At 40.7% G+C, this 19,307-nt stretch overlaps 1 protein-coding gene across 2 annotated transcripts in view; it reads right to left on the bottom strand.

Moving 5' to 3' along the window:
• erf (Ets2 repressor factor) overlaps nucleotides 1-17,253 on the bottom strand; it is a 42,822-nt gene extending 25,569 nt beyond the window's left edge. For both annotated transcript variants that reach the window (XM_067612182.1, XM_067612183.1), the window contains exon 1: nucleotides 16,511-17,253. In XM_067612182.1, the coding sequence (XP_067468283.1) occupies nucleotides 16,511-16,532 (22 nt within the window). In that variant the 5' untranslated portion in view covers nucleotides 16,533-17,253. The remainder of the gene's footprint in view (nucleotides 1-16,510) is intronic.
• Between the last annotated feature and the right edge of the window lie 2,054 nt (nucleotides 17,254-19,307).

Below are 19,307 nucleotides of genomic sequence, written 5' to 3'. Positions count from 1 at the left end.
AACCACAACCACATACATACACATAGAGACACACACACACACGCGTGTCACCACAGCCTAGAATAGGCCTGTAGCTCCAAATCCAGGGAGCTGGATGAGTGACTCATTCTTGTGCTCCCTGCCAATCAAATTTCATCTCCTCCTTTCACTCCCCCCCCCCCCCTCCTCCCCCACCCCCTCTTTCCCATAATGCTGCTTTCCTTTCAGCATCTTTCCACACAGACAAAGAGGCTCCACTGTTGATTACAACTACAGGGTTTTCCCTAGGTTTCTGGAGGGCTTAGGTGCTGTGGTTGCGGTGGGGGGAGGAGGGGGTTGTGTGGTTGTGAGGTTTGGGGGTCCTCCCCCGTGAAAATTTGATGTTATTTGACTAAAAACTATGCATTTTTACATAATTTTAGACTATTATCATTACAATATTTAAAAAAAAACAAAACACACAAGTTGTAGTTTTTCACTCAGACATTAGCAAGAAAAAAAGTGAAAGAAATCTGCTCACCGATGATGTAAGCGTGATGTCCTGAAGTAATCCTTCACATTTTTGTGAGTGATCGCATTGTGCGTCATAAAAAATAATAATCACCATACAACACTGGTTAAACAAGACTTATCGTGAAGGGATTTGAACTGTGATTTGCTCTTCCTCCCAAACTCATTAACAGCTGTAGGGAGGGGTATGTTAGGATTTTATGTTTATCTTATCCATAACTTTATCAGTCTGGTTCATACTCTTACTGGTTCATCACTAAAGAATTGGGTTTTTTTAAAAGAATAAGTTCTGAACAGGATTAGAATACTTTAAAAGGACTAGCGTGTAGGATTTAGTGGCATCTAGTGGTGAGGTTTCAGATTGCAACCAACTGAATATCTATCCCCCTCCCCTTCCAAGCGCGAAACTAGCGAAAAACACAAAAGGCCCTCTCCAAAACCAGTGTTTGGTTTGTGTGTTCTGGGCTACTGTATAAACATGGCGATGCAACATGTCGAGCTCCATGGGCGAGGACTCGCTCCCTACGAAAACACAACGATTCTTATTTTCATGGGATTATTCACTAATGAAAACATACTTTGAATATTATATTCAATGTCTGCCAACAGATCCTACTAAATCTTATACTCTGGTCCTTTAAATACAACTAAATACTGTTTTCTAAAGCAGAAACAGTGAAGTTTACAACAGCAAAGTCACTATATAAACTCAATATCTCACTGTAAACACACACACTGTAAACTAAAATGTCAGTAAAATAAATAATATTTCTGACATTATAATACTGAGTCAAGTTTAGAAAGAATGAAGAACATAGACACGAGTTAGTATCAGTCATTCCTTCTGTCCTCTGTCTACTTCCCTCTGTTATGATTCACTGCCTGCAGTGCGAGGAGGGAGCGAGAAGGGGCTGATTTGGGTGGGGTGGGGTAGGGGTTTGCTGCCGTCACAACCAGTAACTAAGTTTACAAGAATTTGCCAAATTTGAAGATTTGTGGCAAACTGAGATAAACAGTTACAGACAGACAGCTTTCGTTTTAGCTTGTTCGTAACAATTCGCCAATGGTTTTACAAGCCCGCTGCGGTTGTTTATAACAATCAGGATACTGCAGACAAAGCAGGTGGAAATATCACTTATCTTAGTTACTTATTGGCCTTTTACTTACCAAGGTTTTATTGCACCTACAGTAACGAGCAGTTGTCGTCAACTCAAATAAAAGTGTGTGTGTGTTAGAGGTGACTCTTAAAAATTCTTATTTTGAAAAATGTATCCAACAATGGCTTATTGGCTGTAAGTTTTTCTGACACAGTTTAGTTGTGGGAGTCAGGACAACTGCTAACAGCTGTTTTATACCGATTTAGTTCAAACTAGCTCCACCTCCAGCAGCTACAACAGTAACATACTGCTTACACCCTGACGCTTCAGGAGCCACGGAGCATATTCTTCGTATGACTGCAATGCACCAGACCGAATACATGTACCGATGTGTCTCGGTCAAACACAGAGAGCAGAGGAGAGGACAGAGAAACTAGCGCGACCATAAATGACAGCAAAACGTGGTGGAGAGCTCTCACCATAGTTTTTTTTTCTTAACATTCAGCTTAGGAGCTGTGAAACACACGTAGGTGCTGCACCTAAGTCTTATTATTGTAGGGAAAATCCTGCAAGTAGTAGGACAATCAGCTCAACATGCAAAACAAACAAACAAACAAAAAAACAACCTTTCTGTATTTTCATTTTACACAAACTGTAATCTAAACTGTATGTAAATCAAAATCATGAAGTATTCACATCATAGCAGGCGGAGAGTAACCACATATAGTACCTACTTATATTACCAGAACATGTCAGGAGCAAATATCAGACAGGAATGTGCATATTTGTGCACTGATTATCGCCTGGATTCCAAGAACCTACACGTCCTCGTAGCTTTTTCTACTGGATAAAGTTTCACTACCCTCTCGGCTATGAGGACTTGCTAACTGAAATCAAGTTGTTGTTTTTTTTAAGCCCAAAATCTGGCTTTACAATCTTTACAGCATGTCACTCTCGACCCAATTCGGATAAGGAAGGACTCCAAAAATATGCAAGAACAAAAAAGGAGAAACCTCAGGAGGAAAACAAAGGAGGAAACCCTTTTCCATTGACAGACATTCAATGGATGAAGTATACACAGAGTAGATAAAATATGAAGTTCAAAGCTCAAGGAACAACTAGTAAGTTCACTGATGAGTGATGTGCTCTTCAATAGTCAAGATCATACTTTAATCATACCCGTTTGATACTCTTTTTCTTTATCTCTAGACAAGTAACTCACACGATTATCTTCCCGTATTTTCACTAACTCTCTGTGGGAACTGTTGCTGATTAGATCAACTGAAAGACTAAAACTGGAGGAAAACCAAATCAGTTTACCTCTCTGCCTACACCTGAACATGAGCCATCAGGGACACCTTGTACACTCCCACACGCTTCACTGCATGCTATCTTCTGGTGTTGGCTCACAATGTTGTTGATCTGCAACTTGTAGCTTATAATACAGTTACAGTGACTACGGTTGGGCTGATGTAAACATTTTCAAAGTAGTTTGATACTAGGCCAAATATCGGACCGCACCGGTAATACCGAATTTTACCACAAGGTGTAGCACGTGACTCAGTCGCTGCTGAGTGGATCATAATGAGCGCTCATGACTGAGAGAGTAGCGGTACCGTAGTCAGAACAACTGAGTGACACATTGTGTTTTTATTTCTCACAACAACCGTTCAACTTTTCCTCTTGTGCTACAGCCGGAAACATCACGGCTACACATCGCATAGCAAGGCTATGCTATGCTAACGATGCTAGCCAACTAGCATCGTTAGCATAGCATAGCATACTAGCTGCTAGCCGCCGTGCAGGCAGGTAAAATGATCTGTTGCATGCCTTTATATCCACGGGTTGTTTTCAGAACACAAGCTGCTCTCAGTCTGCTGGGAGCTGGAAGCAGCCCGACCAGGTTTATCCGGGTTATTGGTGAGATCTGCACTGTTAGCCTGGGTCAGCTTACCTCCTCCAGGTCGTCTTTGGCTGCTGCTGGGGGTACAGCAGCAGCCGGCTCTATCAGGATCAGAGCCTCCGTGTGAGATGCTTGGACGTCCCATAATGAGAAATGCCAATTCAGTCGATTTGCATAACATTAAACCAGTTAAAGCTTGTACACTGGACTGGTCTGGTAAACCAGAAACCAGAAATCAACCCAACCCTAACAGTGACTGCAACTCTCTCTGGATGAGTTTGTCAGTAACATTCTTACAATGTAAATCAGCCAGCGAAGGGACTTTCTACAAGTGTGATGTCTGGGAGAGTTCGTCAGCCTTTCCTCATTGGCAGAGCCACCGCAGTCTTAATTCCTCACTCTATTGCATTAAAGCTGGATCTTCCAGTCTCTAGACTGAGTGGCTCGCTCCCTGTGTAAAAACATTAAAGACAGAGGCACGACGGCGTCACCGCAGGGAGATGGCAGCCCAAATGAGCCCGCCACGCTCGCTAGCTGTAGTGAGAAAATTAAAAGAGTGTGTCTGTGTGTGTGTGTATGTGTGTGCGCGTGTGTTAATGCAAGACAGACATCACCAATTTTCATGGCACGTGGGGGGTCCAGACCCCCTAATAAAGTGTGCTTGGTGTGTGTATGTGTGTGTGTCAGTGAGTGGGCGAGATGAGTGAGTGTCTGAGGGTTTGACTGACTTTCACGCTTCAATAAAACAGAGACCCGACTCATTCATCACTGCCATTGGCCCGGGGATTTCAAACAACCAACAGGGACACCAAATGGGTCACAAATCTACTTCATATAAATTAACAAATGAACTAGGGCAGAGAGCTCTTTCAACTTTAATAAATTCAACATGTTAAGTGATACTGTTATTCGTTGATTAATGATTCAACATTTATTCTGATTTAGATCATTTGTTGCAGTGAGCTCATTCGTTGTGTCATCCAAGGAAGCAGATATACATGTAGACCTTTCTAAATGCCAAGAATTCAGCTTTTCACTTATTATATAGAACATCAGCTGAGTCTGTGTGTCGCTGGTGATAAAGAAAGGACAGAAAAGGAGATAACACTTAACATTATGGCCTTTTGATGGTGCCGACTTGATCAAATTGTGCCGTTCTTATCACAAACTCAGCCTTTGAAGCAGCTAATGAGACAAACCAAAACTTTATATTCCTTTCTATAGTTTCTACAACTGCTTCTCATTGATTGAAGAGCTGAACAGCAACTATTTTGATAATTGATTAATTGTTAAGTCATATGCAGACTTCGTGATCACCTGCAACTGGTCAATAATGTCATGTGGTTGAAACAGATTTCATCATTACATTGTAATCTGTAAACCCTGTCTGTATCTTATATCTTCTTCTCCTCTTCATCAACTCATCCCTGGTGTGAAAAAAAAAAGTTTTTTAGGTAATTAGCCTCCAGCTAGCACAAACTTCATGTATTTTAGTTTTGAAACACCCTCACACACACAGTCACATGTAAACAAATAGATAGCCGCAGAGTCCTGGAACAAGTTGTGACAGCCATGGGAGAGAGAGAGAGAGAGAAAAAACCCACAAGGTTCCCAACAGACTAATGACTGGAGCGCACAGAAAAGACAAGAAAGACTGTGGTCTGCTGAATCCATCACTTTCTCTCACTCGCTTTTTCCCCCTCCACAGATTCTGAAGACAACAACCGCCATTGTTTGACTTTATTTAGTCAAAACATTACATCATTCACCTTTAAGTTATTCGCAGCATCTCATAGTGATGCTGCGTGTGGTGATTAAAGGGATCGAGGCTCTGAGGTTCTGCTGATCTGATTTGTTGCATCGGTATCGGCGCCAAAACCTACTTTATTAAGCGGTTTATGTATCTACGAAACGTCACCGACCCACATTAAACAGATTTCTAGTAATTAACGGTGGTGAGCTAATGTAGGTTAACGCCAATACTCCGCCACTTCTTGCATGTTCTTCACAAAAAAATGCACTTTAATTTGAAGGCAGACGTAGGGCTTTTATTGTGAAACTGGGAATGTTGACAATGACTGTTGAAGTCTGCTGACATCACCAAAGATTTACTCCATATACTTTATCAAATGGTAGATTTGGACTTTTTTTGTCTCTGCATTGATTAAACGGCCTACATTTGATTACATGACTGTGTTAGCTACACAACGGACATTTCATTACATGTTTAACAGAACTTACTAAAAAGAAAACGGCCTGGGAAATAAGGAACGATGTCTTATTAACAAACTTTTAGCGACTGGAGTTAAGGACTCTGTTATTTAGCAGGTGGTTTTTGGTCTGGGGAAAAATGACAGAGGCATGCACTGCTGAAGCGATTTGGGAAAAGAGATGTAGAAGCATGTAATTATACTGTCACTATACTTATTCTAGCCAAGAACGGTCTCAAACTAACTGTTTGACGTATTTTTTGTAAATTTGATAAAACAGCAATAGCCAGAGGAGACTTGTTTATCTCATAAACACGAGTGATTTTGATGAGAGGTTTATCATATACCTGCTAGTTCTGTGGTGCTCAGAAATTACCTGAATGAAACTGCCCCTTTCACAATATAGGAAATACAAATTTTAATACATATCATGCATAAGTATTCTTGTAAAAAACACTTTTTAGACAAATACATGCCCAAGAAATCAAGTTTCTTCAGCAGATGTTTAGCTGTGTTCTAATCATTTACCCTGATTACAGTTTTCTGTTTACATAATGTTTATGAAATAAAGTTACTGTAGAACGTCTGTGCATGTAAACAAATCGAAGATATATTCAGGTCATGTCCACCTCACAAACCTCTGAAACTCTGCTCTAAAGCAACGGACAGCCACCTGAATCTGTGTGTCTGCCCCGTCAAATATATTTTACAGCAAATGAGCCATTTGACAGTCCTAACAATGGAAACAAGCACAGGACCACACAGAAATCAGTGACATTCACACACTTCTACTGAACGTCTGTTAAAGTTTTAATACCTGTATATTCAGACAGTTTGGATTCAAGCATGTTCTCAGCTACACTCTCCAAAAATATGCAACAGAATGGGCTTTTGTATAGAAATGAGTGTTTAGAAAAGTAACCAGGATCATATTTGCGAAAACACATCAATGTTGGAGATGTTTACCGAGGAAGGGATATTAAAAATTTGCTTGGCATTTCAAAAAGCTGGATATTTCACATTTTTAATCAAGCAGTGTGGGCTAAAAATGCAGGTGTAATGCCAACAAGTGTATGGGCAGGAAAAGTCTGGGTTGGATCAACCCAGTCCAAACAACCACAAAACCAAACTGTGCTCTTTTTTTCCCTTCTTGCAACCTGATGGCAGGGTTTTCCCTCAGTGGCTCTTGAGGTGGTCACTTTTTAGAAAATGTATCCAATTTATTTTGCATCACTTTACAACTGGTTTCTGAGTTAGCTAGCTGAGATTTTTTTTTTTTTTTTTCTTGCTGAAGACTTTCCACTGGTTTCACGTTGCCAACAAATGCCACAGATGGATTTGAATGTGTTTCAATGCTCCCATTTCAAAGTTAAAAAAACATTATAACCAAGATGTTGCCACCTAGGGTTCTCTAATTGCCAGAACGTAACCTGGCAGGCAACAAAACAGACGACCTCAAAAATAAATGGTATTTTGGGGGTAATTTTTTTTTTTGCTCTGACAGCAACTTGACTGTAGCTGCTTTAGCACTGGCAGGCTGTATTATACAGAGCAACACAGGACCACACCTAGTCTGTCCCCTTATCCTTTCTGCAGTGTTGTAGAAGGCAGATTCACATCTTGGTTGAAGCCAAACCAACCAGGGAACCCTCCCTCCCTCCCTCCCTCCTTCCTATTCTCCACGAACCACAGATTATAGCCATAACACACAGCACAACTCTCTGCACCTCTTTCAGTCAGGATGACTCCAGCCAAAACAGCCAAAGACAAAGCATAATCCTACCTCTACACCTTCTGTATCTCTCAGCCTCTCAGAGTTTTATACAAAAACCTCCAAAAAAAAGCTCCAAGGGCAAATGCTGTGAGAAACTGCGTCTGCATTTTTTGATGAAGAAAAGGCTTTCTCAGGAGGCTTACTTGATAAATCGATTAGTCTGACGGGTAAATGGTGCAGGCCAGAGATAAATATTCTAAAAATATCTCGATTTTTTAATAGAAACTAGCTATTAACATTGATTAAATGACATAAGGGATTCGTAAGCGTATGACCCAACAACACCGAAGCCGGAAACCGAGTATCCTGTCAGGTGTTTCAGAGATATCTGTCCTTCTGCAAAAGCCTTCCTTATCTGCTCAGTGAAGCGAGTCGTCGGTTCCACTTGACCTGCTCTGTCCTTTCATCTGCCCTGATGGGGGTTGACTGTCAACACAGATTCACTCAATCATAAATACTTACAGATACTAAAAGGAAACAGACTGGCTGACAAAGACATTTTAGATGATGAGCCATTTGGACTAAAAAGCTGGTGTTTCCCACACTTTACAAAATGACAAAAGAAGTAACTTGCACTGTGTCTAAGCCAAAAGCATTTCTGCTTTTTTAGCGGTTTCAAAACTGAATTCCTCATAATGAAAATACATGGAAGCATATTCCACAGTAACACTTCAGCAAGTTTTCTTTTTGCAGGGGGAAGGGCATAAAAAAACAGCTATTGGTAATGGCCAAATGTAGACAATGTGACGTCACTCCAATACAATAAAAGAATAGCATCAGACAATAAAAATAAATTACAAAAAGCTATCTAAAACATCAACATAAATGTCAGCTTTTGGTGTCAGCCTCTCAATCATAACTCAATACTTTATACAGATGGTCAACAACCGTACGGAGACAAATTCATCATCGAACCATGTCACAATAACTGCAATATTGCAATACCATGCAAACCAACCGCGGTGGATGACAAGCAATCGTGCTATGTTCATACTTCTTGTTTTACCCTTCAATGTATGTCTACTGAATGACTTCTGCTTGTGGGACTCTATGGAGCTTCATATGAGCCTCCCACAGCTACCATTCCTAGCTAACAAGCTAAAAAGAGAGCTGGTTCTCGGGGTAATATTTTGTCCACTCCATTAACATACATCTTTCAATACACACATTACAATCTTTCAAAACGCACTGCAGCACAACACCACCACTCACAACAACCACAATAATAAACATAGTAGAATTATCACCTTTCTGATGATGTCAACAAAAACTGACAATTTAAAAGCTTCGTAAATGTAGAATTTAGATGTATTTGCCAATAAATGTACTTGAGGATCAAACATAATCATTTTAAAATCAACTTAAACCTCCTCATCAGACCCCTCATTCTCTAATCTCTTTGCACAGTCCATGAAGTCTGGCTTCCTGCTCCTGACAGAGTCCTGGTGCATCATACTCCCTGATCTCTGGAGTGGTACAGCTGGACCACGAGGAGATCTGACAGTGTATCAGACCTTATTTTGTTAGTTCACACACATACACTGTGACATTTGGTGCGTTCATGTCCACGTATGATCTCCAGCTTCATCGTCTGGTTTCCGATGACAAACGAATTATTTCTGTTTTTGTCTTTTTCGCATGTTGGCGACACAAAGAACAATTCATCACCACAGTCTCAGCATAATAACAGTTACTGTAGCCAGCCTCTTGAAACTCTTCATCTCCAAACCTCCATTTCTAACAAAACTTTTTTTTCCCTTTGATGTGCTTTTGTCCTCCTTTTTGTTCGTGGGTTTTTCGTTTAAAGGTCGGCTCACTTGTAAAATATCGCCAAATGACAGCTATTTAACTAGAATAACGATAGCTAGCAGCAGACTGGCGGCATGTGACAGTTTAGCGGAGTAGCTAATGTCTCGTACAGTAAACAGTGCGGCGAAACTAGGAGAGATTGAGATGGTGTGTGGCTGGCGCTCCTGTGTGTGTGTGTGTGTGTGTATAGGAGCTCAGCCCCGCCCGCTGTGAAACACCAACACAGACAGCAGAGGACAGAAGCTGCAGCATGAGCTGCCTGCAGCAGCACGCCCGTTTTTACCCGCCATGTGGTGGATAGCCTTCCGAGATTTAGTCCCCAAACGGAAAAATCTACCCACATTTGGCGCTTGGCGTTCGTGTTAATTTCGGACCCTGTTCTCAACCGGGAAAAACTCTATTGTTATTGCTTTTCCACCTGCATGTACAGCCCACAGCTGAATTTTACAAGTTCAAGCTGGGTCTTTGAGTGCTGTTCAAAAGTCTTCCTGGGAAATACAGGAGAAAACTTACTGCAATAGAAGCAGGTAGATGTAAAGTGTGGACACACTACATCAAAAATAACTTGTAGGGCAACATTACAAACTGATGATTCCTAATTATATCACAGTACAAGAGGATGGATTGTGTGTTTGATAGCTGAGCTGCTACACAACAAACAACATAGTGCCCTCGGGCAAGGCACTTAAAATTCCAAAAAGTCGTGTTATGTTCATGTACAATGACATAAACAAAGTATTCTTCTTCTATCCATCCATTCATCTGATACACTTTAAAAAAAAATAGGGCAATAGGAGTGTCCTAATGTTAAAAAACAATCTGTTTACCATACATCCACCAGAATGCCAAAGCAAAGAGAGACATGGATGATAAAAAATAAGTATAAAAATGTGTAGATTTATATAAAACAAAAAAAGAACAATAAACAGCTTCGGTTCTTATGACTCTGGCCACAGCTGTCGCCGAAGCAGAAGCATAATAAAAAAAGCTGGCATGAAGCTTTAAGATGTTTGTATGTCTCTAAATAAAACATCACATTTGCATTTATCTGTATTTCAAAGTGTCTTTAAAAACAAATTAGATGTCCACAAATGACACCCACAAGCACAAAATGATGGATAACTGACTGAATAAGTTGAAAGACAAGCTGCTGGCCATGCAACTCTCTTGTTGATATAATTAAACCACTTTTACAAAATGGATCCTCTAGATTTTTTTTTTTAAATGAGTTTAACTGCAGGAACGGATGTCTATCAACACTCAAACTCCCAGGCTGACCGTCAGGCTTTCCTGAGCGTGAGGCCCTGGTGTTTGTTTGGCCAGCATGTCCCAGCTCGTGCAACCTGTTGTCTATTCTCTCAGCTTTGTGTGGGTCACCAAAGCCACTGTACATACACACTTCCAGGAAAAGAGGCCTGCCGTAGCATCGAGAGATGATCATAGCAACACTGACCCGGGCCGCCACTTGACAACACACCAGAGAAATGCGGACGTCACTCCGCGATAGTTTTTCCAGGGTTTGCTTGCCCAGGCTCGGCTCAGTAGTAATCAGGAATGTCATCAGGTCAACCTTTGCACTGACCTAATCACTCACTGCAACCACATAATGGGAGGAAAACCAGGGAAAAAGGTACATCCTGTGCCATTTAGGGGTTTTTTTTTTTGGTTATGGTATTTTTCCCCATAAATGGATTATGATCATGATCTAGTATCTGTAAGAAAGGTGACACATGAGACCTGAACCCGGCCTGCATCCTCGTGTTTATGGCCTGATCCTGCTACAGCCTGCTTTAAAAGAGAAAGATAAACACTTTTGGAAAACAGAAGGGGCATCCCAAAAACTACTCTTTGAACTCCATTAATATGAATTTGGCCTACTCAGAATAAAGTAAGGTGCCTCATCAGCACAAAGTAGCTTATAATAGCCGGTAATCCATCTTGCTTTCATGTTTAGTGACAAAAAAAAAACACCACACAGCATATGACACAACAGCACTTCCGCCAAGTCACAAAGAGACGGGGTGTCCTAGAACATAAGAGGCCGAACAACGACATCGCTGTTCATGAGTCGCCAGCACCTTCTTCTCAAACTTTCCCTGAGACAAACAACTTGGCCTCGACTTGTAGTGTAATTGTGCTGTCTCTGCTGCTGGTGCCAACAGCATAATTCAGTATAGTGGTGAGACAGTAACACAACAGAGTCCTTCCCAAAGGAAACTAACAGCATCATTTTTTAACAAAATGAGCCCTTGGTTCATTAGCTTTGGTCTAACCAGTGTTATTAGAGCTATTTGAATCTGCATAAAGACGTCTAGTTGTTCTTCCTGTAATTACAATAGTCTGAGTCAACTGCCCACAACCAAATGGTCTTCCTCAAGGGCAATTTGGTGTTGCTGGTAAAAGTCAGACACTCACTTTGTTGTGACCACATCAATGTCACGGAGAGCCACACACTGACAGACATATGGGCACGCACGCACACACACACGTTTAAGCTCACAAACACATAAATACACTCTCAGTCATAAACAGCAGCCCTGCCCTTACCAGACTTTACACCAGCTAATTGCTCATGTATGGCTCCTTTCACTCCACACACACACACACACACTCACATGTGCTCACACACACACAGTACCCCAACACACTCACATATAGGGAGCAACAAAGCATGCTGGCCCAGGCTGTCTACAGCTGTGACGTCTCACATGTGGCGCGTTGTTGATATAAGGAGTAACACAAGTGGAAAATTGGAGCTGGTGGGGCCAGACTGCTCACTTCCTGATAGGAAGAGAGTGGAGGTTGACCCATATATACATATATATATAAAGCAGTCAACAGGCTCCAACACCACAGGAAATACAGACAAAAGGTCTGTGTGGCTATGTGTGTAATGTAATGTGGATACAGATCAGGGTTGCCCAATAAGAGTCCCTTGATATTATTACAAAAGACTTGTTGTCACACAAAAGTGACCTACATCATACTGATGTCACTGCAGAAAACAGCTTCATTTAGAGTCGTGACTCACCGGCGAAAAAAGACGACTTCATTCCCAGCACCCGCAACCGGGAAGTTGGTATGAATCACATAATAAATACTGAAAAAAAATAGGAACTACCGAAAAACTTGCAAACCAAGTTCATTTAAAACCTGAGCAGATAAACATCATGAACTCCATTAAACTGTATATGAGCCCGACAGCATAACAAAAGCAGAAAAATCATGTATAAACAGACAAAAGGGAGCTATCTTCTACCGCATGATGGCACATGTTTAAAAAACAAGGTGGTCTACTTTTAAAACCAAACGGAAGTGAAGCATAACCATGCTAATCTGATCCCCTGGATAATGGAAGTCATTAGGAGAGAACACAATGTTCAGATGTCTAAAATAGTCTACAATGACATGCTAGTCTGTGTGGTGGCCTAAAAATGAAAGGGTCGCCTACAGTTACACATGTTTATTTGAATGTTTATGACCGAAGGAAAAACTATTATATATGTGTATTATTGGGTATAAATCAGGGATGTATAATCGCCCAACACATGCTGAGTATATTCTGCATGATGAGCTCTATGGGTCAAAGATCAAAAAAATTAGTTTCATTGGTCATGGTGGACAGTTATACTCACCCGACACATCGTAGGTCAAGTATGTTGGGACTAGGGCTGCAACTAATGATTATTTTCATTATTGATCCATCTGTCGATAATTTTCTCGATTGATCGATTCATTGTTTGGTCCATAAAATGTCAGAAAATGGTGAAAAATGTCGATAACAGTTTCCCAAAGCCAAGGGTGATGTCTTCAAATGTCTTGTTTTGTCTCAATCAACATCCAACAGTCCAAATATGATCAATTTACTGTCATAAAAGACTAAAGATAACTGAAAATATTAACATTTGATAAGCTGGGATCAGAATTATGACATTTTCCTTTTAATAAATGACTTAAAACAATCAATCGATGACCAAAATAGTTGGTGATTAACCTTAACAGTTGGCAAATAATTGATAAATCGTTACAGCTCTAGTTGGGACTCTGCAGCCCATAAAAATCTTGAATACAAAGCCAAAAAGAGCCAACAATTTCATGTCATCCACATAAATTTTAGCAGTTTATTCCTCTTCAGCATATTTTTAATCCATGTGCCTTTAAAAAAAAAAAACTATGAGAAAATAGGTCAAAGTTATGTCATAATTACTTTGTGATATAAAGTTATCTCAAGCAGCGTAGAGATCAAAGAGTGAAAGCCATATTTCTAATTATGATGTTGTGTTGTGGTGTGGCATTCCCCTGTTAAACGTTCCATTATGGGTACTGGATCTCTGCCCGCCCGAGATTACCGTACAACACTTCTGAGTAAACCGAGTTTAAGAGCACCTAAATACACAATGAAGGAGAATCATAAGTTTCAATCAGGAAAATCATAAGTTACAGATGGAAAATCATAATCATTTGATTGACAACAAAAATGGCACCAAAAATGAGCGGAATTTCAAATAGTAGGGTCTAAGATTTCTGAGTTAAAACCTATCCAAATTCCTTAAACAGCTTGGTGAAGCTGTTGAAGGGAAACTTCAGTATTTTTCAACTTAGACCCTATTTTCTAATCATTTTGTGTCTAAGTGACTAATGGGGACAACAATTTTTTTTGAAATCGGTCCAGTATTGAGCGAGAATTGCTGCAGCCGGCGGTCTGCAATGTAATCTGATGGGGCAACGGCACAACGTCAATCTATGTCGGCTAAAAGTGTTTGTTTTTGCCACTGAGAGGTTCAGATTGTTATTATAAGTGTCTGACGACATTATGGAAAGGACCACACAGTAGAAATAAAACATTTTTCTTTACCTTTCGCTCGATCCGGTCTGTTTGTTGTTGCGTCTGACCCGAGTCTCGCTCTGAAATCTTGCATGTTGTTGTCGCAATCAGCTAAATATTCAACCATGACTTGACCATGAAAGTCCTTTAAGATAACATTAAGCTAACCTTTCTGTACTCTGACACAAGAAAACTCCTCTCTGTGACTCTGTCATGGCTGAATTTGACAACTCAACTCAACACACAGAAGCGAAAGATAAAGAAAAACAGTTTATTCCTCTGTATGGTCCTTTATTATAATGTTGTCAGACACTTTTAATGACAAACTGAGCCTGTCAGTGGCAAAAATAAGCACTTTTAGTGGACATACATTGATGGGGTGCAATTGCCCCAAAGTATTACACTGCAGCCCGTTTTGCAGCTGCCAGCTGAAGCGATCTCACTCAATACTGGATCAATTTAAAAAAAATTGTTGTCTCCATTAGTCACTTATACACAAAATGATGGGAAAATATAGTCCAGGTTGAAAAATACCAAAGTTTCCCTTTAACCATACTGGTAAGCCAATCCACTTGGATCCAATCTTTGAATAGTCAAACAGTGCAGCAGTTACAAAGTGCCTTACAGGAAATAAAGAACACCTTTTGTAAACAAAATTAGGCAAAATATGTTTCCTGGTTTATTTTTAGCATTCGACACCAACAATCCAGGCAGCATGTTATCTGGGAGAGTTAACCACCACTACATCAACAAACTTATCAGCTGTAATGGCAGTGGTGTTCCCTATCCAATCATGCAGATACTTTCTACCTTTGACTGTGATTAAGTGATTTACATTCAGCTTAAAAGCTTAAAGCTTAAAAAACAAAGTGTATGTGTGCCGTGTACTTTGTTCTTTCTGTCACTTCCTTGAAATAAATGTGCCAAAACCCTGATAAGCTATACACTTAATACTCAATGCTACATCCTTTTATCATTCACAGAAATGTTATCTGTGCAAGCAGGGCATCACATCACCTCTTTTCAAATTAAAAGAGTTTTTCCAAGTCTGTCTTAAAACAACAGTCAAGAGCCCAAATTAACAGTGACACGTGTTTTTCTTTGCTGTAATCATTCCTCCTGTTCATACTGGCCATTAAAAGTGATGGGGGCCAAAATCCACAGTCCTGCTTCTGTGCAAATATGTATTTAAAAGTTTATCTGAAGCAAATATGAAGCTTCAGACGTCCAAATGAGTCAAATCGAGTACAACGTTACAGTCTTTTTTAGTGCCAAAGTCCCTCTTTATGATACTATACTTCCACCGCAGCTCAACAGGGAAACACTGTCCGAGGAAACACAAAGAGGAAATTTGATGCTAAAATGACTGTAAATGTGTCAGATATCTACTTGATATGACTAACTCGGAATACTGAAGCCTCATATAAGCTTCAGATTAATATTTTAACCGCGTTTTTTTACACAAAATGACTGTGTGAACACACTGTGAGTTTCTCCCCCCCCCCCTTCATCACTTCCACTGAAAGCACATTTCAGAGAGATCTTTTAATAGCCAGTGTGAACAGGGGGAATAATTACAGCGAAGAAAACCTCTTTCAATGTTCATAAGGGCACCTGATTATTGTTTTATGTGAGACTTGAAAAATTGTGAACCTATCCTTTAACTGGCTTCAAGCATGTTACATCTTACTCCATTTGCCTAACAATGCTCTTATATATTGTGATTCCTACAAGATAATTAAAAAAACTTATTATTTTCTTTCCAATCTCATTTCCTTTGCATTTCTTCTTTAAGTCTGGGGCCTCGGTAATGTTGTGGGTGGACTACTAACAAGGATCTGACCCTTGCAGTTCCTCACTAGTTGTTATATGGCGTGTTAGTGTCTAAGAAACTAAACTTATGCTTTTGTTCGTTTAAATGAAAGTCGTCTTGAACTGTAATACCGACTATATCTCAAATGTAAAGTGATCGCAGTCCGGGTCAGTGCACGTTGGCCCTGACCTGACTCCTTACCACTGATCCGGGAAATTGGGCTCTACTGTTGCTCTCACTGTAAATCGCTCAACATAGTTGCTTCGGATATCCGTTTAAAGTTATATATCATAGAAATAAAGTTTAAAAATAGCCTTCTTTTGGTGAGTCGGTTTATCCTTGCTGAACAAAAAAACAACGTGGTGATTGGATAGGACTCACTTTCTAGGTTTGCTGAAACAATAACAAGAGAGTCGGATGGATCCACTCTAGCGCCATAATTTTGTCACACTTTCCCTGGAACGGAGTTTGTTAGCGTGCTAACCAGCTAGCCGCCGAAGCTAGGCGCTGTTGTTTTCATTTTAAAAAGAACAACTGTGGCGTCTGAAAAGTTTTTTTATGTTTAATGTGTGTGTGAACAGTCAACTTACCCGAATCTGACGAGGTTTTCATCTTTGTTGTCGTCTTCGGTGCGCCGCTTCAGTCACTTTCCCCGTCGACTGGTAACTTTAGACTTTTAGTTAGCTCGCTTTTTTAGCCAAGTCAGCTAGCCAAGTTAGCTGCGGCACCCCACTCCTTCCTTCGGTGTTGTTCTCACAAGCGGCTTGTTAGGAAGAACCTGCCCCCCGATTATGAGCTCGGTTTTAAGTTGAAAACTCCCTCCGCTAACTTCGCCTGTGGTTCAGCTTTGCATCTCGACGCATCGACGTTTGCTCTAAAACTTTTGCGCCGGGATATTTGTTTTTCAGTGCGGGGCTTCTGATGCGAAAAGTTGCCCCGAGCCTCTGCGGGGAAATCCAGTCGCCCGGGTCTGAATGGCGTAGGTCGAAGTTTGGAAGAGTCGTGCTGCCGTCGGTCGGTACTAGAGCAACGGAATGCGAAGAGTCTAAAATTTCATCCCGTTTGTTGCAACGATGTCGCATGGTCGATTCCTCCTCCACATCATCATCATCATCCTCACCGACAAGTCAAAACAGCGGCGCTTGTGAAAGGGAACAAAAGTACCGAAGCCAACTCTGTTCTTTCTCTGCCCCTCTCTTTCTCCGGCACAGACTTTTTCTTTTTCCACTCACTCACTTCGTGTTCTCTCGACCCCCCCACCTCCCCCCTTCTTCCTCTGGCGGGGTGTCGTGTTTCGCTCTCCTCCTGCCACACGGGGCCGCCCACGCTGACCTACGGAGGGAGGGAGAAAGAGAGGAACTGAACGCCCACTTGTTGCCAAAGATCGTCTATGTTTTTGGAAGATAACTGTTCCTTCCAGCCCAGCAATCAGATGGGAAGAGATTTAAGAATTTGTTGGCGCTGAAACAAAATTAGGGAATGTACTGTGGTGCGAATATTATCGTCTCAGTGTACTTTTCACAGGAATAATATTATTGTAGACTTAATGTATCATTTCAGTTAAAAAAATATAGCTCATACAAAACATTGTTTTCTTAGATAGGGTCACAAAAAAAAGTTAAACATCAAAAATACATGGAGGATACAGTGACTTAAGGATTAAATTATATTCAGGCTCTTTGTTTGTCTGCTGGTTTGTACTATTTTACATGAAAATTTGTCTGGTAATATATATATATACTATTGAAACACAACACCAGCAGATATAATAAAGGCTTTAATGTGACCCCTGCTCTATTAATTGATCTTAAAAGCTTTATGTCAAAACCTGGTTCTAAAAGCTTTGCGCTTATGTGTTTCAACTTTTCTTGAATAATGTGTGTTAAATTTAATCACCACACAGCGAATCTGGGGAGGGCAGCTAATTTTTGCTCCTGAGCCTCACATAGCAGGTTGATACAGCCACATATTTGGATTTATTTACACAGAAAACAAATGGACTTATCAATGTATCATATGTATCATATAAAACTATTAGTATCAGCTATCAGAACTACACATTTCCATTTGTGATGAGTACGTGCACCATATTTTGCATCTCATGATTATTTCCACTATTAATCTACAAATTATTTATGTTATTATATACTTATGTCAAAAAATAATAATAATAATTTAATTTAAATAATAAACAATTTCTCCAAGCCCACAAAGACATATAAAAATGTCTTGTTTTCTTCGACTAACAGTCCAAAACCCAAAGATATTCAGTTTAATATCATAGAAAAATGAGAAAACCAGCATATATCCACATCTGAGAGGCTGGAGTCTGTGGATTTTTTTACTTAAAAAAAGACTTAAACAATTCATTGATTAATAGTTGCTGATTACCATTTGTTTACACTTTATTTTTGAAGTGTGTCAACAAGTAGCAAACACTGATACTGGCAACAACAATAATAAATAATTTAAAATGAATAAAATAAAAAACAATGTGTATTAAAACAGTGAAAACTCTGCTGCAGATTTTATTTATTTATTTATTTTTAAATTGTAGAGTGAGCCATCATCTGAATAGACGATCTTCGATGAGGACCCGTCGCTGGCTGCTGCCCCGGAGCTGCCGCCGCCGCTGCTGCCTCCAGTTTGTCGCCCTGCTCGCTCCCGGTTGGCGCGTCACGGCGTTGCTGTGGAGACCCGTAACCGCCGCGGGTGATGAGAGGCGCCGTGTTTACCTGTAAACTGCGACAGCGAGGCAGCCAGGGAGCCGCCATCCGTCATTTATACACGGGGAAGGAAGGAAAGGCCAATCAACAGGTGTTTTGTCCCACAGGAATGGATGGTGGCAGGGTGAGACACTGAAATTTACATGGCCCATAATTATAAAAGGACATCGCCTGTAGCCTATCAGGCGCTTATTAGCATTATGGGCACACACACACACACACATACACACACAAAGCTCTTTTCTCCCACACTCCTTTCTTCCTCTCTAATGAAGGGCCCTTCAGCACTTATATCAGCTCTGAGAGAGAGGGAGTTGAAAGAAAGGAGCAGTAATTACTCAAGAGCGTGAACTGGAGAGCAGGCAGCGGGGCTGAGCTGAGGAGCGGATGGAAGGAAATGAGTGTAGATTGTAGGTAGTCCCCTTTTTCTTTCTCTGTCTTTCTTCTAATCAGTCACCACACCAACAGTTCTTCTGCCTCCATCCATCCATCCATCCCTCCATCCATCCATCCCTCTTCTTCCCTCCTCTGCTCTACTCATTTTCTTTGAGTGGCAGTGTGTGGGAAGCGAAGGCCAGTCGGTGGGTGAAGTATTCATGCAACTGTCACACACACACACACACACGCACGCACGGTGAGGCACAATAACGTCAACAATACA

This window comes from Thunnus thynnus, chromosome 15, assembly GCF_963924715.1.
Source record: "Thunnus thynnus chromosome 15, fThuThy2.1, whole genome shotgun sequence".
NCBI lineage: Eukaryota > Metazoa > Chordata > Actinopteri > Scombriformes > Scombridae > Thunnus > Thunnus thynnus.
This window is presented reverse-complemented; position numbering and strand designations above follow the sequence as displayed.